The 20,184-nt window shown below is 31.6% G+C and overlaps 2 protein-coding genes across 4 annotated transcripts; both read right to left on the bottom strand.

Moving 5' to 3' along the window:
• On the bottom strand, positions 1–3,079 carry LOC136208068 (casparian strip membrane protein 2-like). Its single transcript, XM_065998905.1, has 3 exons — positions 2,829–3,079; positions 1,346–1,469; positions 1–367 (listed from the first exon to the last, which is right to left on the bottom strand). Exons 1-3 carry the CDS (start codon positions 3,077–3,079, stop codon positions 152–154), a joined length of 591 nt encoding a protein of 196 aa, XP_065854977.1. The 3' UTR covers positions 1–151.
• A 1,092-nt stretch (positions 3,080–4,171) lies between these two features.
• Positions 4,172–8,810, bottom strand: LOC136208067 (mitochondrial fission protein ELM1-like). 3 transcript variants are annotated; one of them, XM_065998903.1, is made up of 12 exons: positions 8,607–8,810; positions 8,344–8,509; positions 8,163–8,220; positions 7,856–7,952; positions 7,427–7,576; positions 7,150–7,276; positions 5,542–5,654; positions 5,402–5,465; positions 5,221–5,314; positions 5,021–5,129; positions 4,730–4,836; positions 4,172–4,562 (listed from the first exon to the last, which is right to left on the bottom strand). In XM_065998903.1, exons 1-11 carry the CDS (start codon positions 8,778–8,780, stop codon positions 4,735–4,737), a joined length of 1,254 nt encoding a protein of 417 aa, XP_065854975.1. In that variant the 5' UTR covers positions 8,781–8,810; the 3' UTR covers positions 4,172–4,562; positions 4,730–4,734. The 3 variants fall into 3 exon arrangements, with proteins under 3 accessions (XP_065854975.1, XP_065854974.1, XP_065854976.1); XM_065998902.1 differs by having other exon boundaries at positions 4,172–4,836; XM_065998904.1 differs by lacking the exon at positions 4,730–4,836.
• Between the last annotated feature and the right edge of the window lie 11,374 nt (positions 8,811–20,184).

The raw sequence follows: 20,184 nt of genomic DNA, 5'->3' as shown, positions 1-20,184 counted from the left end.
CTAGTCTTCTTCTTCTTTACAAATTTAAACTTATGTCCATATATATATATATATAATGAAGCACCAAATTCATAACATTGATCAATCAAGATCTTACATAAACATAGAAAATCTAACAAACGTTGATGAAAGGAAATCTTTTAATTATATATTAAAGTCTTCGAAGAGTAAAACCAGAAATGAGCACCAACACCATGAGGATAATAGCCGAAGCAAACGCGGCCACCACAGATCCGCTCACTTCCTGGCAGAAATCGCCGAACTGGTTGCATATCGCCAGCCAGTTCGTCGTAGCATTCCCGTTGTGTGCCAAGTACACTAAGTCGGCTGCCGCAGCAGCGGCAGCAGCATTCAGGAAAAGCGACACCTGCAATCAATTAATCAATCAATTGGAAAGAATCACATTCACGGATGAATTTAGGGGGTGAGGAGGAGGTTTGAACACCCATTAGTCGTGGAAAAATTTCACTAAGGGAGCGTTTGGTAGCTCATTTTCATGCTCTGTTTACCTTTTCACTTAAAAAATGAGAGTTTTAGGTATTTGGTTAGTCACCTCATTACCCTGAAAAATAGTCTTTTATAAAAGCAGAGAATCTCCGCTTTTTGGAAAAGCAATTTGGTAAAACAAATGGACACTAAACATGTCTATGGAGTTTTAATTTTGAGATAAGTTGCAAAAATACTCTCAACATGTCAAAGTGAGATTTTACCCCTAACGTTGGCAAGTTAGGTCAATTTGACAAATAATTTATCAAAATGTCTTCTCAGTCATGAATTTTTCATCTACATTTCATGTCATTTTATCACTAATTAATAACAGATCTCAAATATATAAATAGATGTGAATTTTTTTTAAAAGAAAAAGTAAAATTCTATAGTGTATTTTATATAAGTTGTATAAAAAAAATTCAATTGTTTTTTCGAATTTAAAAATTTAATCTCCAATTTTTTATTAGATAAAAAAATGTGAACTTTTTTAGAAGTAATTGAGATACAACAAAATATTTGTGTTTTATAATGATGTCTTAAATCGACTCAACTTGTCAACGTTCGAGATAAAATTATTCTTGGCTACCAAAGTTAGAGGTAAAATTGCAGCATTTTAGACGTCAGGGGTAAGGTTGACCATAACTGTCAACGTTATGATTATTTTTTGTACCTTATCCCTTAATTTTTATATAGTAAACCGAACAAAATGCAATTAAACATCAAAAGCATTGGACGACTTTGTCAGTAAATCCTGAATCCGTCACTGACCACATTAGATTAGGATTCATAATGAACAACTTATTAGATAATTTGGTTTAACCTTTTGATATAGTTAACGGTTAAAGAGATGACTTACTGTGTCAAAAACGAAGAGCAAAATCCTTATCCCGGCTGCAAATGGGCGGACAATCGATACAATAGAGAAGGGAAGAGAGAGGACAAGGTATCCAGCAACTAATGCCATTGCAATCACGAAAAACCTGCATGTACGCATTGATGTCATTAGTGGCGGAGCTAGAAATTAATTCTCGAGAGATCAATGTACAAAAATATATTAAAAATTACAGAGTTTATTTGGAGCTAAAAATTAGAGACGGATAATTACGTCTGATTTTGGAACTGATTACAAATCTGTGACCGATTTTCGTAAAATTGAATTACAACAAAAATTACGAGTTTACGACGTATTTCCGTCGATTTTTTAAATCCATTACAGATTTTGTAAATTGGAATTACAGGGTATTATAGGTTTGGTGACGGTCATTCCGTCGCTAATTTTAATGAACATTATAATTGTGCTTGTTTTACAAGCTTGTTCACAAATCTATAACTGACCTTATTCATTAGCTTTAGAGCCGAGTTCTGTCGTGGTTAAGCTCGACTAGTTTACAAATTGAGCCGAATATGATCGATTTTTTATCTAGAGGTGACAAAAGTACAGATGACCTGATTATATGACACGAAATCGACAATTTTAATGTTTGAGTTTAGATTGGTAGGTAATGTGTCTTTTTTTTGTTTGACACAAAATGGACTCGGAATTTGTTGAGTTGAGTTAGAGTTGACATGCTAACCCGAAAACGAAACAAATTTGATAAGAATTTTTAAAATTATTATTATATTTTATCATGTTTTTACATATCGGCTTTATTAATAAAAGTAATAAAATTACAATTATTACTTGCAAACATGACTCGAACCTCCTATATTGTCATAAATACATTACATGAGCCCCCAACATGATATTAGCGGACTTTCGGATGATATTAATCCAAAAATGACATAAAATATTTAAAAATATTACCATATCCTCCTATATTTTTAAAAGTCACAATTAGTATATGTATACAGTAAAATTACACGTGACCCGAAAACACGACACGAAATTGACACTAACTCTATTAGGTTAACATGATTTTGACACGAAAATTTTTGGGTTGTGTTACGGTTGACTCATTTCTACACTTACCCGAAATTAACACGACACGAATCCAGCAATTGCCACATCTACTTTTATCGAGCTGAATGTTGAGCTGAACTAGCAGCTCGACTCATTTACAGCTACAGACCATATAAACACCGGGTAAAAAAAACGGATATCTCCTCTTCATGGAACCGTTTGAACTAAAAGCTCGAGCTGATAGTTAAGACTCAATCATAGATCTTATATTTATGTCTGACACAGATGAAATCACCGGGTCAAGACACCCCATAATCACCCCCAGCATTTCCAGGGGTTGCAACGGCATCCCCCGTAACCCCGCCTCTCCTTTAAACAACCCGAAATACAACACAATACGCAATTAACAAATTATATTAAAAACTATAAATAGACTTACTGAAAAGTGGAAAAATTATCATAACTAGCTTGAAACTGGAAGAACTGGGTGAAAAAAGGGAGAGTTTGGTCACTAATTCCCATAGTGGAAGCAGCTGCTAAAGCTGCAGCTATAGCAGATAATCTGAGTATGAAGTCAAAAATAGCAAAGCCTTTCAAGTAACCTCCTTTTTGGTCTCTAATTACACCTCCTTTTGCGACCGAACTGGTCTCTGCAACTTCAATGGTGTGATTTTGCTCATTTTTCATCATTTTTGCTGTTGATTGATGAGAAATTTGAAGATTTGATTGCTAATTTTGGTGGTGAAGAGAATGGATTTTAGTTGGTTTATAAATAGTGAAATTGGATAATTGAGGAGCTGTTGAAATTGGTTACCATATCCATTAAGTTTGTTTATGGTGATCAGAATATTATTTGTTGTTCCTAGCTAGCCCAATAACACCAACTCCTCTATTAATTACATTTTATCAGACCAGAATATATATATATATATATAAAGGTTCAAATATTCTTTTAATGTTTCGTAGATATGCTCTTAACGCGCGCACAAAAAAAAAAAAAAAAAAGTGGACTGTCTTTTTAATTACAGTATAAGTTACGCCTCTGGAGATCCGGTCGGAGCTGGAGTTCCAGCAGTCGGCCCGGTTTCGGTAGCGAAAAAGATTCAGTTTCATTTCAATGGAGTTGTATCAATATTTGCAGTCCGACCATAGAAACAATTTTGAACCTAGGTAGTGATAGAGTCGGCATTTGACTGCTTGAAATACAAAAAAAATAAAATTCAACCCATAAAGAACAAGCTTAAAATTTATTTTGTCCATACGAAGCCAAAAAAACATCATTTTGGCATGGGTTAGGACAAAAAAAATAGTCTTTCATCTGCTGGAAGTCCGATCAGAGCTTATATATGAAGATAAAGGAGTGTATAATGGTAAAACCACCGCTATAAAGGATGGTGTCTGATAGATAGGGTGCGGCAGCACCTCCGTGCTCTTTTGACTTCGCCTCTAAGCTCAGGTAAAAATCTTATTTCTTTGGTCTAACTAAAAGTGTTAAGAACAAAATTTTATTATTTCTACATTAGCATATATCTACGCTTTTCCAAAAACGTTACAAGCAAATTTGGACCGTAGCCTTATATGGAATTGTTCCAGTTTTAACTCTTGGTTGACAATTGCCCATAACCGAACCTAGAATGCAAATATGTGATTTTGGATAATCACAACAGAATCAATTGAAATTCAATAGTATCTACTGCTAGGGACGGATAAGAGGCAGCTAGGGGGGGATTGAGCACCCACTGGTCGTCAGAAAAGGCTGGAAAATCTATGAAAACGGTGTACACGACTTTATTTCTTTTTATGTAAAACACCCAAAAAATATTAATTTTACACTTATAAATCACGACGGACCATCACAAGCAAGCACTCCTGCCAGTAAATCCTAGATCCATCACTGTCTACTGTGCCATGGTTTTGCTCATCAGATATTGTACAGTTTCTCTAAGTCTCATTTCTCATTTTACATGCACCACTACTCTGTTTCTACTTTAGTAAAAGCTCTAAGACTGAAAATCAGACATTATTTACAGTATATCAGTAGGACATCAGTTCAAAAATTAATATAACTAAATCATGCTAGTATTGTCCACCCACGTTCAGCGAGTGCGTTAACTACCCGACTAGCAGCCTCTGTAGTGTCATTCAGTGGAGTGTAGCTCCAGGTTTCAGATAACTGTAATATACAGTAAAACCTCTATAAATTAATAATGTTGGGACCATAAAATTTTATTAATTTTATAGAGATATTAATTTATCGAGTATAAAATTAATGATCTGGCCCAAGTCGGGACCAGAAGAAATTATTATTTTAAAGAGGTTACTAATTTATGAAGGTTTTACTGTAATCATGCTCCTATTGTCCACCCGCGTTCAGCGAGCGTGTTAACTACCCGACTAGCAGCCTCTGTAGTGTCATTCAGGGGAGTGTAGCTCCAGGTTTCAGATATCTGTATTATCAAACCATGGTTAAATGCATTTCTTATGCTGCTCACACCATATTGTTTCATATTCACTTTTCGTTCTTTGAAAGGTTGTTAAGAAACTGTAATTTCTAGGCATAAATCCACATAAATGTCCTCTAGTAATAACAGAGCAGTAGCAGAGGAAATGACTAGAGAGATGGAAACTTACATCCTCTTTGCCGGTGAATGGTCTAGCCACTCCTCGCTCCCGCAATCTCTTTTGGAAGTCAGCAAACTTCCATGTGCACCTCTCAGCTCCGATTACATACACGGGCTTCCTGCAGCCAAGTAAGAGAAACTTCAACTCATAAGGAAAATCTATCATTTATCACCAAGAAGAAAGACCTTATTATGTTCAACAAGCATTACCGGGTGCTACAAGCTTCACTCAACATACTCACGGAATCAGCCGTGATTACAAAAGCATCAGCCCAAGCTAGGTGCCCCATATGTGGATTTGGACCTAATCAGTAAGCATTCAAAAACTTATTCTTTTATAAATTTGAAAATATAGATTACTCAAGCATTGTTCTTCTAGTCAGTTGCACACCTTCACCGTCCCAAATGTAAACCTTAGTGTTATTACTGAATTCTTGCCATAAAATCTCAGAAACCTGCCCGTAGCAGAACCTAAAAGTCGTTAACATACATCAAAAGAATCAACAATAAATGCCAAAGAATTTCTATAACCTTCGCAGGAGTTCTTCGAGAAAAGGATATTCTAACACTTCCACAACTCCAAAGAACTTTCCGCAACATATCTGCCAGCTGTTTTGCAAGATCTGCTCCGTACTTGCAGTGATCTATCGAGAAAGAAAAACTTAGGGTACTGAATATCTATTTATATACAAGGTAAAAGGATCAATAACTATTACTTGGTGAACAGGCTGTTCACTTGCAAGAATATATCATATCATCTATGTGAAATTCTTTAGATTGATACCAGAGATGCTTGTCTTAACTCTCACATAAATATCAAAGCATCATTACGGCTATGGACTATCATTCGTGCAAAGTTTAATATTAAATATACGAAAAATGACATGAACTAATTCGTATTATGCCCCATAACCAAACTTCTGACTTTCTCCCCTATATTGGCTGCCCTCTATCATTGATCTAACACTTTAAACATATCCAACCAGAGTTGTTAAAGGCGCAAGGCGCACTAAGGCGCTATGGGGTCTTAGAGCCCAGGTGCAAGGCGCCACACAAGGTGAACATGAGGCGCAGAAAATAAAAATATATGTATACAAAATTTATATATCAATATTTGATATTAATATCACTAATACTGTATTACTAGTTAGCACAAGTCACGATGAACCAAAAAATACACTTATAACCACACAAACAAGACAAAACCACATAAAAACATAATATTAAATGTCAAAAGCACCAAGTTAAGTTCATAGAGACATATACTTAACCTAAGTACCTAACTAATGCTAATAAACTAATAAGCTTTCATTGTCAATCAAAAAGAACTCAGAAAAACTAATAATCATCATCAAGATCCTCCTCAAGATTAATATCATCCTCTCCAAAGTCTCCACTATCATTTTCATCTCCAATTTCCTCCTCATCTTCATATTCTTATTTTGTTTTACACTTTACTTAGATTAGATCAAGGGTTAAAATTAAATTTACGTAGATTAGATCAGTGGTTGAGACTAATGAACTGTTAAAAAAAACCTAATCAAAACACTAAATGTTACTGAGGTGCGCCTTGATGAGAGCCTCTGAAGCCCATGTGTGTCGCCTAGGGGAATTAAGGCTCGCTACCTTGAGCCTTGCGTAAGGCGCGCCTTTAAAAACTATGTACCTAACACAAAAACTATGAGTAATCAACATGTGCAGTGAGCTACATGTTTTGCTCCTGCACTTGACCAAAATGTTCTTTTACATCTGCGGCCTTGATAGATGAAAAAATCACTTCAATCATGATAAAGACTCTAGATGTTGTCTAGAAAGTGAAAAGCATGTTTCTTCCATTTCACACCATACTAAATGAAAAATACTGGGATTCTATGACCTGCTTATACGCAAGTTCTAGAATAACAACAGCTATCTAATAAGAGGTCCCAGGGATGAAACATTAACAAACATTCTCAGGGTAATAGCATCTACAATTATGATCTAAAAATGCCAAGATGTCTTTCAATGCTGTGAATCCAAATTTTCAGTTAACATTATATGTCCCACAACAATTTGAATGTGTACTAACAACAATATGCAATGAAGTAATGAATAACCTAATAAATGGCATCTAAATACATTTGCAAACAAAAAACTCACTAGTAGGCCCTCCAATATTGACAACAAGCAAGGGCTTTGGAAGTGGATCCAATTCATCATGCCAAATAGAAGCTGCACTTTTCAGTGCAGCAGAATCAGCTCGATGAAGGGCTCCTACAGTGAGAACCTGAAACACAGAAGCAGAGCTCCAAATAGTTTCAAATAGTAAAGCGGTTGACTTGGAAAAGAGAAGCTAAGTTTAGTGGACTGTTCAAAGTTTTTCTTATTCAAATTAGCAAACTCATTTAATACTGTATTTACCAACGAAAATGCATACCACGTGCCTATCAGGAGGTTCCCGTGGAGTTATCCATCTGCGGAAGAGGAAGGGTATTTGCTCCTGCGCCTGAGGAGTTAACGGATAATAATCATGGCGTGGAGTGATAACCAAATCAAATTTATTCAGCTGTGATCTGGGATGTTGTATCTGTAAAACGGTTTACATAAAAAATGGTTTTTTGGTGAGAAGTCACATAATAAATAAGCCATCAAAAACTTTCAATACGCAAAACACAGATAATCATACTGACACATGACAAGAGTAAAATAAGCAGAAACTGGAAATTCAACTCACTAAACTCATTTTACTTTTGCTTCTATGATTATTTTTTTCTGGCAAAATATTGGTCAATCTTCATATGCAATGCAACTACACAGGTACACTTCACAAAAAGATTAGAGAAAAATTCACTGAGCCGAGTTCAACCTGAACAACAAAAACATTATCTGGAGCTAATAATTTTATGGAGCTTGCTGTAGGAATGGTGTCTCGGCCAGATGCAACCACCAAGAGTGGACCTTCTCTGAGGATAAATCACACAACATTGTGACAAAATCATCATTCAAGAAGTCGTAACCTATAAAACTAATCCTGACAATATAACATAATATCAATTTTAATCATATTATCAAACTAATAATTAATAATTGACAAGTAACAAGCAAAATCATGTAATCAGCTAATCATCAACAAGCAAAATGATTAACTGTAAAGAAAAACAAATTAACAGTACCTGTCAAATGAATCACGAGCCATGGATGCAATCTGCTTGGCATCAGCATCTAGTACATCTAAAAATCATGAAAGAAAAAGCATAACCTACATTATTGAATGATAGTCTTAACATTCCAAAAATTGAACTCTTGAAGAAAAAAGCGAAAATGTTAATTAGTTTCAGAAATTCAATTTAGTACCAAATTTTTCACTCGAAAAAGGAACTACTTGTTTCCGATTAACATTCACTCCATATCTCCAAGATTCGCCGTAGATTCTCCTGATTAGGAAGTCGACTCTTTTGTGGATGGAAACTGGTAGCCAATGTAGCCACCTATTAATGCCACCCCTAGGCCTGATAATCCGCTGAAATAGCAAATGATCTGAAACATTTCAATACAGGAAAGGAAAAAGGAAAGAAAATGATAACATAGAAGGAGATTGAGGAGGGAGTATAAGTTACACGTAGGGAATAGCGAGAGGTGAGGCCAAGAGCGCGAACCAGGCCGATGCACTGATTCTCTGCGCCGGCAAATCCATTTCCGATTACAATTGCCCGTCGGATAATGCCTTTGAAGATACCAGGCAAGACCGGTGACTCGCCGGTTGGCGGAGAAGGGATCCTGAGCGGTCTCATAAAATAATGCAAACTCTTTCCATGTCTCTAGTTATGTATCTAATTGCAGACCAGCAGCACGCAGAACTAGGGGTGAGCAAAAACTCCAAAAAACGATGAGGGAACCGATAACCGAACCAAAACTCTTATTTGGTTCGGTTATTTTAATATTTTGATTCGGTTCGATTGTCAACTTTTTCTTGTTCGGTATTTGGTTATCGGTTCGGTTATTCTAAAAAAAATATTGGTCTAACCAAAAACCGAATATAATTTATGTTTAACTAAAAAATATAATTTTATTTATATATTTATTCTTTCATACTTCAATTTGTACAAAAAAGCCCAAAATTTTAGTTTTAAACATTATTAAATTAATTTATAATATATGAGGTATTTGGTTAATTGATTTTGAAATTGCAAATTACAAATTAATGAAGCTAAAATTTCATAATTTATAACAATTTTAACATTTAAATTAAAAATATAAAATTTTCGGTTATTTGGTTGGTAACCGAACCGAACCGAAAATTTTCAGTTGGGTCAACTTCGGTTATTTGAGTTATTTGGTATGGTTCGGTTTTAAAATTATCTAAATATCGGTTCGGTTAACCAATAGTTCGGTTCGATTAGTAACCGAACCGAACCGATGCTCACCCCTCAGCAGAACATGGGATAAATTCGACAGCAAATTTAGAAGTATGCGTGTAAAAATAAAAATTTATTAAATTGAATTTATTTTTAAAAAAATCGTATATATACCTGTTATAATTTGAATGGTGAAAAAACAATTTTTAAATACCGATTTAAAACTTTTTAAAATTAAGTTATATTATGTTTAAGATTCTTAACATGTAAAAAAAATAAAAATGTTAGAATTTTGGATTTAGAAAGAATCTAACAGACCTGGACCAATTTTTGGATGCTAATTCAGCATCCCATCAAAAAAATTTGAAAACTAGGGGACCAGAATCACCACAACTTCAAATTTTATGGAGACAGAAGCCGAAATTACCCATGATTATGGTGATTCTGGCAGCCGAAGAGATCCACACCCCTCCCTGTATCCGCCCCTAGATAAATTACATCATGGTCACTCAACATCGAGTTAGTAACATTATGAACATCTAATTTCAAAATCTCACATAGAAAGTGATTTGATTTATGGAAAAATATAAAACTTGACCAAATAGAGAGTCCATTTACATATTTAAACCCATTACAAAACACATTAAATATCTAGTTTTTTTTCATCTAAAAATTACTCATAATATCATTCATATATATATATAACACTTAGACGCCTTTTTTATCTTCTTCTTTCTCTTTTCATTTACGAACTCGATTTTATTGAAACACGATTTTCACAGAGATTTTTTATTATGACAAAAATATTTAATATGAAATTAAATTTCCAAAAATAGTTTAAGTACAAAAGTATATATTGATTTATTTGTACTAACAAGTTTATTAAGTGTTGTGACTAAATATTAAAAAGAAAAAAAAATCAAGAAAACCCTTAAGTAAAAAGAAAAAGGCCCAAAGCCTTTGTTTCTGGCCCACAAGCAAGACCACTCTAGAAGCAAAGAACGGCCCAAAAGCTATTAAGCCCGAAGACAAGAAACGCTAGTATTGACTCTACGTCTAACATAGCACGTCCCAAAGAGCAAAGAAGTACAAGTAACAGAAAGCTTGTCCCCTCCAATATTTTCGACTGTTTGCTTTATTATAATTCACTTTTGAATTGTTTCAATGATACTATTGTTGGAATATTGATGTTTGTACATTTTTAACGATATATATTATAATTATACGTGTCTTTTTACATTAAATAATTTTATATTATTATTTTTAACTAATATAATACATATTTTGATTGAATTTATATAACAATTTGATGATTACCAAATAAAAAATACAAATCCGATTAATCCCCAAGGACCCTATCTGCCCAACTAGCGCCTAGCATTTTTTACATCATTCTTACCAGCTAATTTTTCTTACAAATAACGTTGTTTCCTAGTATCCCTATTTGTTTCATTTCATGTTACCATTTCCGTTTTGTGCAACATAGTTAAACTCGGTCTTTTACGACGAGGCTTATCAAAGAGTCTACACTAACAAGTAGTACCTGGAGGCTTCAAGCTCGGTCTTTTCCGACGAGACTTATCAAAGAGTCTACGCTTTGGGAAGTGGGAATTAGTCAAGTTGTCGAAATGGTTCAACTTAGGGGGCGTTTGGTTCAAACTTTGAAATCGGAATTGGAATCGGAATCGGAATGTTACGGAATCAGAATCGGAATGACTATTTATTTGTTTTGTTTGGTTTAATCCGGAATCAGAATCTAATTACTTTTAAGAGTTGTTTGTTTAATTTTCGGAATTGGAATCAAAATCAAAATGATAAAATTAAAATTTATTTATTTATTTCAAATTAATAATTTTTTATTAAATAATATAATAAAATATTACATATATTAATGAATTAATAAATTTGATATATCATATTTTATAGTATAATACTACTTGTTTGAAGAAAATCAAGTATGGGATTATTTTGGATTAATATATGCATGTGGTAGTTAGATTGTAAACAAAACGTGGCTTGGTTAAAAAAAACAAATAAATCAAACGTGGGATGGTTTCATTTTAGTTAAATTTCAATGGGAATGGGAATGCAAATTTGATTAATGGGGAGTGGGGAGGGAATCAATAATTCTATAAATACGGGAATGTGATTCCCATTCCTAAATTAAATTGGTAAAACCAAACATTAAAAAAGGTAATGAACCATTCTCATTCCCATTCTCCACCATAAATTTATCCAACCAAACACCCCCTTGGAGAAAATGCTGAAATAGCACGACCTCCTGAAGATGATGAAGATTATCGGAGATAGAGAAGATTGAGAAAACGATGTTATTTAGAAGGCATAAATCTCATTTGGCCCCTGTATGAGCCGAGCTGCTCATGAGCAGCTCGATAAAAGTTCGATCGTGTTGAACTCAATTTGTAAACGAGTTTGAGCATGGCGAAACTCACGAGCAAGCTCGATTATAGGTTCATCAACAAGCTTGATATAATGTTCATGAACATGCTCATGTGGTTCAATTATTTTTTTAATAATAATATTTCTATAAATGAGTAAATATAAAATAACATAGTTCTGTATAAACTTTTATAGATTTCAAAACTATATAGTTTTTTTTGTTAAAGAAATTTCAAACCAATATAATTAATGAACATAAATAATGAGTTGTTGGTGAGCGAAGTTCATGAACTGGATTAATGAGCTGTTCGTGAACAGCTCACGAACAGAATGTTGAGATCGAGCTTGTCAATTTTCTGCCGAGCCAAGTCTGAACAGGCTAAAGCTTGACTTGGTTCGTTTACAGCCCTACGTATTCTGCCATGAAACACAAATGTACTTAAGCTATATTTAAATTTCATCTTTTCAAACTTCCATTTACTTTGAGCATCTACAAGAGCTTCTTAATTTGGCTCTTAAGTTAACATTTAAGAATGGAGAGTTAAAAATCAGCTCCTACAGCCTTTTAGTAGCTCCTCAAATCACTAAGAGCTCATTCATCCTCGTTATTAGTAGAGAGTCTCTCTCCACCTCTTAGTGACTCCTTAATTCATTTTTTATTAATAATTTATTGTTGAAAAGTATCTCTCCTCACACTATTGGTCAATATAACAATAAATAATAAATAAAGAGTGAATATAAGGAGTATTGTTGGAGATGATATATCTTAGTCACTCTTAAATCACTAAGAATCGATTATTTATATTATTTTTAAGAGTGCATTAAAAGTCTCTTGAAGATGCTCTTATAATATACTCCCTCCGGTCCACAATAGAAGTCATTTAAGTTAATGCACACTAATTAAGAAATGCAATTAATTTTAAGTAAAAGACTTTGTTACCCTTGTAATAATTGTATCCACTAGTAACTTTATCTATTCCCAAGACAAAAAGTCAACTTAAATAGGGTTATATTTGGTAAAAGTAAATTAATATACATAGATTTAAGCAAAATGTCATGTATTGTGGAATAAAAAAAACTCTCTAAAAAGACTTCTATTGTGGACCGGAGGGAGTATCTTTCACTTTCTTGGTTTTTTTTTTTTTTTTTTTTTTACATTTCTTCGATTCTAATCCTTTTTTTAGCTTATTAAAACTTTTAAATAATTTCTTGAATGCTAAAGGGGATCAAACAAGTCACACCACACAACATAGTCTTAACCTTATACTACCAATTCAATTCCCATCCAATGAGTGGCGAATATAGGATTGGTCGGTTGGACGATTTTAAATTAAAGTATTAATTTATGCTTGGTTGAAGAATTTAGTAAAAGTTAAGGATTTATTGATGATTTACATGTAGTTTGTGCTTAATTGATGATTTATGTAATTTGTGCTTGATTGATGATGATTTATGCTTGATTGATTATTGGGATAAGGTATAAAAATACCCTTAAAGTTTATCGTCAGGAGCAATTTTACTCCTAACGTCTAAAATGATGCAATTTTACCCCTAATGTTGGTAGCCAAGATCAATTTTACCTCTAAAGTTGATAAGTTTGGTCAATTTTAGACATTATTATAAAACACGGATATTTTGTTCCTTATTTTGCACCAGTTGCATTCGTTTAAAAAAAGATTTCATATTTTTTGTAATTTAATAATAAAATTGAAGATTAAAATTTACAAATTCGACGAAATATTTTGAATTTTTTTTGTCCAACTCGTACAATAGACAGTATATTTTTTATTATTTTATTTAAAAAATTCACATCTAATCATATGTTTATGATCCGTTACTAATGAGTGATAAAATGACTCACATGTGAAGTGAAAATAACAATATTCATGACCGAGAAGACATTTTGATGAATAATTTCTCAAATTGACCCAACTTGATAACGTTATGGGTCAAATTGCACCATTTTGGATATTAAAGGTAAAATTACTGTTGACTGTAAACGTTAGAGGTATTTTTGCACCTTATCCCTTAATTATTATGTAATTTGTGTTTGATTGATAATTTATGTAATTTGTGTTTGGTTGATGACAATTTGTGCTTGATTGATGATTTATGTAATTTGATAAAAATTAATTTGTGCTTGATTGATTTATGTAATTTAAGGTGTTAATTAATTTTGGATTCATATCTAAATTTTTTATGTTTTGTGGGTAAAAATTTAAAAATAAAAAAGAAACCAAAAAGAAAAAAGTTGGGTAAATTACATCTATGGCCACTGAACTTTATCCATTTTCACATTATGGCCACTGAACTTCATTTCTTTCCAGTATGACTACTGAACTTTACATTTTTTAACACCGGTGGCCACTTAATTTTAACTAACTTCTCAAAATAACCGTTAACGACCTCAAAATGAAAATATTCAAGAATTAAAGTTGTCCAGAATGACATTTACCATGAAACCATATTTTTTGGGAGCTTTCTCTCTCTAAAAATTCACTTTATCTCTCCTAACCAAACATCACCTAAATAACCTCAAAACGAAAATTTTCAAGAATTAAAGTTCCTTAGAATATTATTAACGTTGCGGATTTTTTATTTTTAGCCATCAACGGTCGTTTTGACGCGTTGAGTGTCCACCAATGTTAAAAAGTGTAAAGTTCAGTAGTCATACTGTGAAGAAATGAAGTCCAATAGTCATAATGTGAAAATGGATAAAGTTCAGTCGCCATGGGCTGTTGATGATGTTGATCTTCCTTTAGGCGGCAATGGTCATCCTGGTGAAGCTAAGTTAGTTTAATTTTTTAAATTTGAATTGATATGGCTATAAATTTGTATGCTTTAATTTAGTTTTTGAATGATGAAATAGATTGTAATTTGGTTTTAATCATTGAGGATTTTGCTTCAATTTTGATTGGGGATTTTGATCTTTTCGAATTAAAAGCCTATGATCTTTCTTTCTAACACATTGAGCACTCAATCAAGTTGTAATTTTGCACACATTAAGTATAAAATTCAATAGAAAGAGAATTAATTATTTATCTTCATTTGGAATTAGGTCTGTAAATTAGCCAAGCCGCTCATGATTCGCCTCGATTTATAAACAAGCTGAGCTTGAGCATGGCAAAGCTTGGCTCGGAAGTTCGTAAGCAAGCTCGATTATAGGTTCATGAACAAGCTTGATTTGATTAGCTTTGTAGATTTCAAAACTACATACATTTCAATTTCAAATCAATATAATTAATGAACATAATTAACAGTTGTTCGCAAATGAAGTTCATAAAATGAATTAACGAGTTGCTCGCGAGCAAAACTCGTGAAAAAACTTGTGAACATGAGCTGAGCACGAGCAGGCCAAAACTTGGCTCGGCTCGGTTACAACCTTATCTGGAATTGCTTTTTTACAACTTGAAAGAAGCTTTCATCGAACATATGAAAAATAGCTTTCAAACGGTTAAAAATGTAAGACTTAATACGTCATTTGCCTCCTGAACTTGTCCAAAATGGTTGATTGGCCTCCTGAACTTTCAAAGTGTCTCAATATCCCCCTGAACTTATATAAAATATCCAGTTAGCCCCCTGAACTTGCATAAAATGTAATCAATTAATCACCCAGTTGTAAAAAAGTAAGTTAAATACGGAAGATATGTTGCACGCATCTTAAAAAAGTAAAACGACCAAGATTGGGGTATGCGATTATAATATTAGAGAAGAAAATGTTTTATAGTTGAATAAGTAATAATTTCTTTTTTAACATGTTTTAATCTATTTTGTGAAGTATGTAATAACATTTTAAGGCACGTGTAACATATCTTCCGCATTTGACTTACTTTTTTACAACTGAATGATTAATTGATTACATTTTATGCAAGTTCAGAGGGCTAACTGAATATTTTATGCAAGTTCAGGGGCTATCGAGACACTTTGAAAGTTCAGGGGACCAATCAACCATTTTGGACAAGTTCAAGGGGCAAATGATGTATTAAGTCAAAATGTAAACTTTAACTCATATGAAATGAATGTCATTCTATTTGCCGAGTTTTATGTTTAAAGCTAACTTTCTTGGTCACCAAGAGCTTAATGTAATTGATCGGGAGCTCAATGTGTCAAATTAAAAGATCAAAGGCTTATCCAATAAATTAAAAAGATCAAGGATGTCAGAATACTTTTTTTTCTAAATTTTTTATACATTATTCTGAAGTGTATTAGTATTGATAACGAGTTCGCTTGTTTTGGCGAATCAGATTTTGAGTCATCAACCTGGATTGAAATTACATACAGTCAAAGAGCAGTTCATATGTTTTCAGTACAGTGAAAAGTAAGGTGCCAAGTGCAATTACTCCTGATAATTTTCGATTTTGTAATTTTCTGTTTAATGTGAAACGTCTTTAGATTTAGACTCAGGGCCTGTTTGATTTACTTGCTATTTTGGCTGTTAGGATTTGTCGTTCCCTGTTAGAATAACAGGATTCTCTGCTTTTAGAAAAAGCTGGCAAACATTAGTTTTCTAGCCAAACACCTAAATCTCTTATTTTTTGGATGAGAAAATGGAGTAAACAAATATTCCCTAGTGCCTATTTGGTTCTGCCTTTTCTAGCTGTCAAACCTTCATAAATTAATAATCTCTTTAAAATAATAATTTATGTTGGTCCCGACTTGGACCGGTTTAAAAAATGATCAATTTAATAAATTAATAAGATAATAATTTCGTAGAACAACCCTTTATAAATAAATACATTGTTTATTATCTCTATAAATTAATAATTTGTCAAGTATATCTATATATATAGATATATACTTATGATAATTTAGCAAAATATGACCCTATAGTACTTTGTTTTTTTTTTAAATTTAAATCTAGTTGAATTTCATCTCTGACTATTTTCACGATAATTTAGCAAAATATGACTTTATAGTACTTTAAATAGACATAAACTTTATTTGTTCATTGATTTTAGATAAAAAAATTTATTTAAATTAAAAATTAAAAATTTATTTTTAAAATTTTATAAAACCACTCTTTAAATTAATAATTAATAATTTATTAATTAATATCTCTATAAATTAATAAAATTTCATCGTCCCATTATTATTAATTTATAAAAGTTTTACTGTAGTTAGCATTGACAAACAGATGCTTATAAAAAATTATCTAATATTTACCATCACAAGCATACAACTAAAAATAACTGGTGTCCGTCAGGTTCCCTCTTCATTTGAAGAGGTAGAGCCCAAACTCTTTGAAGAGCCTATTCACAAAATTCTCAATACTCTTTCTCCTCTCAACCAATGTTACCAGAACCAGACTGGATATCAAACTGGATTTATAGTTGGATTAGAGGTGACTTGGTCGGACTGGATGACTCAGATTGGACGGACTGGATGACGTAGAAAAACCCTTCTTTATTTCCTATAATGCCCTTACGGCCATGCTCTACTGCCTAGTAACAAACTATCACACCTCCTTTCTTTTACAATATTCCTGCTTCTTATGCATGACCATTCCCTACTTGATTCTCTTCCACTGGTATTGCTTTTACTATCTTCCCTATTCTTTTCAAGTATTTAGACAACTATTCTAACAAATATCTTGGTCTTGAAAACAATTGAGGCTAATATCGAGTCTTGAATTGATTTTGCATCTGCACTTTTAGCTATGCATAAATATTTGGTCTGATGCATATATTCTTAGTTATTCATAATAAATTTGATATTACAGATTTAATGTTTATGAAGGAATGCATGCCTTTTCTTTTTCATTATTGTCGTTTAGGCCCTGTTTGTTTGGGGGGAAATATTCCGCTGGAAAATATTTTTCCAATTTTTCAAAATAAGTGGTAAGTCAATGGAAAATGAAGGAATAAATAAGGGGAAATGTTTTACTCTTTTCAAAAAGGTAAAACATTTTTTCCAAAACATACACGTTTAAAGAAAAATTGAGAAAACGTTAAAAATGTAAAACTACGAAAAATATGAACCACGAAAAACATGAATAAACGATTTATTGTGGCACTCATAACTCTCTCTTGTTGTGATGGAACTTGTTATTGAAACTTTCATGTTCTGTAACTATAGGTATATGATTGTCTCACTAATTAATATCAACTAGTCGAAAACCTGTGCGATGCACGGGATACGAAACTTTTATATAATTTGGATAAATAAATAAAATGACATATTTACTTTTAAGTAATTTTATATCATGCTATGAGAAATTTGTATATTATGTATATTTGAAATTAATATATATTTTTTATTGGGTAAAGGCTATGGTTACTTTGTTTTTTACAAAGTAACCTTTACTTTGTGTGTTTTCACCATTGGATGAATTTTACACTTCATCATCTAATGGTGAAAATAACCAAGTAAGGTTTACTTTGTTAAAAACAAAGTAACCATAGAATGCACCTTTTTATTGATAATTCAAATCAAATCAAATTAATTTCGAAAATAATTGATTAATTTTTTTTTATAGAATTTTAACTAAAGGTGAATGATTTATTTATTTTTACAAAATTCAATGATTAATACTTTTTAGTAATTTTAATATATTTTCACATTTTTTTATAATTAGATTTCTATGAAACAATAACAATAAAAATGACATTAATTAAGAAATATATTAGAATATAATAAAAAACTAAAAATTGAATTAGACTACAATTAAAATTAAATATTATATCTATAATACAAAAGAATTACAATCTATGTTAAACAAAAATCAAATTAAACTACATTTTCGCAGATATCACTTATTTGACTTTATTAATATTTTCTAATAATTATATATTCTTGAATTTCGCAAGCAAGAAAAACAAACAAAAGAATAGAAAACAAAAATGAATGGACAAAAAAGATAATTATGAGAGAACTATCTTCCTCTCGTTTTTTTTTTTTGAAAATAAGAGAGAATGTAAGATATAAGCATATAAAGAGGAGAGTGAAAATATTTTTTGCCTATTAATTAAACTTTTTATTTTTTTTATTAATGAAGTATTAAGTCAGTAAATTAATTTTAGTTAAATAGAATTAAATCACAATTGTAACCACTCAGTACCAAAAAAAACGTTTTATAATTAATATGTGAAATTGATTCTATTAATTAGAATTATTATGCTCAACATTTGAGAATTTGAAGAGATTCAAATAATAATATTTTTTAATTAATATTTTCCAACAACTTGTCTTATGCTCATGTTTCATTTTCATCTGTTAAAACTCTTGAAATACTAACAATTTTATACAAACCACGATATAATAGTCAAAAACTATATAACTAATGTTGCAAAAGCAATTATCTCAATATTTCATAATTAATGTACATTTTTTGGATTTTGAGCATCAAAATATATTTTTATTTACCTTCATTTTGAATTCATATCTGGCATAATCCAAATTTTTCGAGAATAAACATCTTATCAAATGTATTAGACGCTTACAATCTCTTTGTCGAGAGAACTGGGAAAAAATAACTCCTTGATAATAATAATAATAATAATAATATAACATAATTTATAATTAAAATAAACTTCATTGTAAGTATAATATTTCAATACCTCTTCAATATTTTCTTCAATATGTCTCAAACTTCAACGAACAACTATTGTGTGAAACTTTATATCTATTTGTACCAAAATACATAAAAATAAAAAATACAATCCATATCGGTTAGATAAACTCAAACTAAAAAAATGAGTGGATTTCAACACGTTCTAAATTAGAAAAGTTAATTTAACTTCAATTAAAGCTAACAATTGAGTTCATATAAAGCCGAAAATCTAAATTTTAGTTAGACTTAACAATAGAAACAATAACACCTAGCAACATATACTAAAAAAGAATGCAAATATACAAAATCTTTAGTTTATTCATTTTGAAAAATAAAAGACAAATAAAAAGAAAACATGGATAAGGTAGCGAGAGGTATGAAACCTGGGTAACGACTGAAGTGGAATTTCATCTCTGAAATATGAAACTATAACAACTATTGTTTAGTAAAAATAAAATAAAACAACACAATTAAGAACAAAAATAACTATAACATATGGAAAAAAAAATTGAATAATTACCTCGACAAACATAAGAAATTTTTGTAATTTTTGACATCTTTGTGTTTTCCGATTTTAGTTATCCATGAATCTTCTATTTCTATCGGATTTCTTCAATTGGAGATATCAGTTTGGAAAAAAAAAACAAATAAAAAAGAAAACATGGATAAGGTAGCGAGAGGTATATAGAACCTGGGTAACGGCAGAAATGGATCTGAAAGATGAAACTATAACAACTATTGTTTAATAAAAAAAATATAACAACAACACAATTGAGAACAAAATAACTACAACATATGAAAAAAATCGAATAATTTCCTTCAGAAACATAATACTATCTATCATGACCAATGAATATAATGGTGAAATACTATCTATCAAACTTTATATAG

The sequence above is a fragment of the Euphorbia lathyris genome, chromosome 10 (assembly GCF_963576675.1).
Source record: "Euphorbia lathyris chromosome 10, ddEupLath1.1, whole genome shotgun sequence".
NCBI classification, from domain to species: Eukaryota; Viridiplantae; Streptophyta; class Magnoliopsida; order Malpighiales; family Euphorbiaceae; genus Euphorbia; species Euphorbia lathyris.
Note: the sequence above shows the minus strand (reverse complement) of the source record. Positions and strands in the feature narration are given on the sequence as shown.

Bases quoted from the DNA above. Each gene is read 5' to 3' on its own strand.
- LOC136208068 (XM_065998905.1), bottom strand. From the start codon at position 3,079: ATGATGAAAAATGAGCAAAATCACACCATTGAAGTTGCAGAGACCAGT. The intron at 1,470-2,828 runs GTAAGTCTATTT...GCGTACATGCAG, and splicing joins GATAATTTTTCCACTTTTCA to GTTTTTCGTGATTGCAATGG. The intron at 368-1,345 runs GTAAGTCATCTC...AATTGATTGCAG, and splicing joins TGCTCTTCGTTTTTGACACA to GTGTCGCTTTTCCTGAATGC.
- LOC136208067 (XM_065998902.1), bottom strand. From the start codon at position 8,780: ATGAGACCGCTCAGGATCCCTTCTCCGCCAACCGGCGAGTCACCGGTC. The intron at 5,655-7,149 runs GTGAGTTTTTTG...CTTTCTCGATAG, and splicing joins CAATATTGGAGGGCCTACTA to ATCACTGCAAGTACGGAGCA. The intron at 4,837-5,020 runs GTAAGTTTCCAT...TTGATAATACAG, and splicing joins CATTCACCGGCAAAGAGGAT to ATATCTGAAACCTGGAGCTA.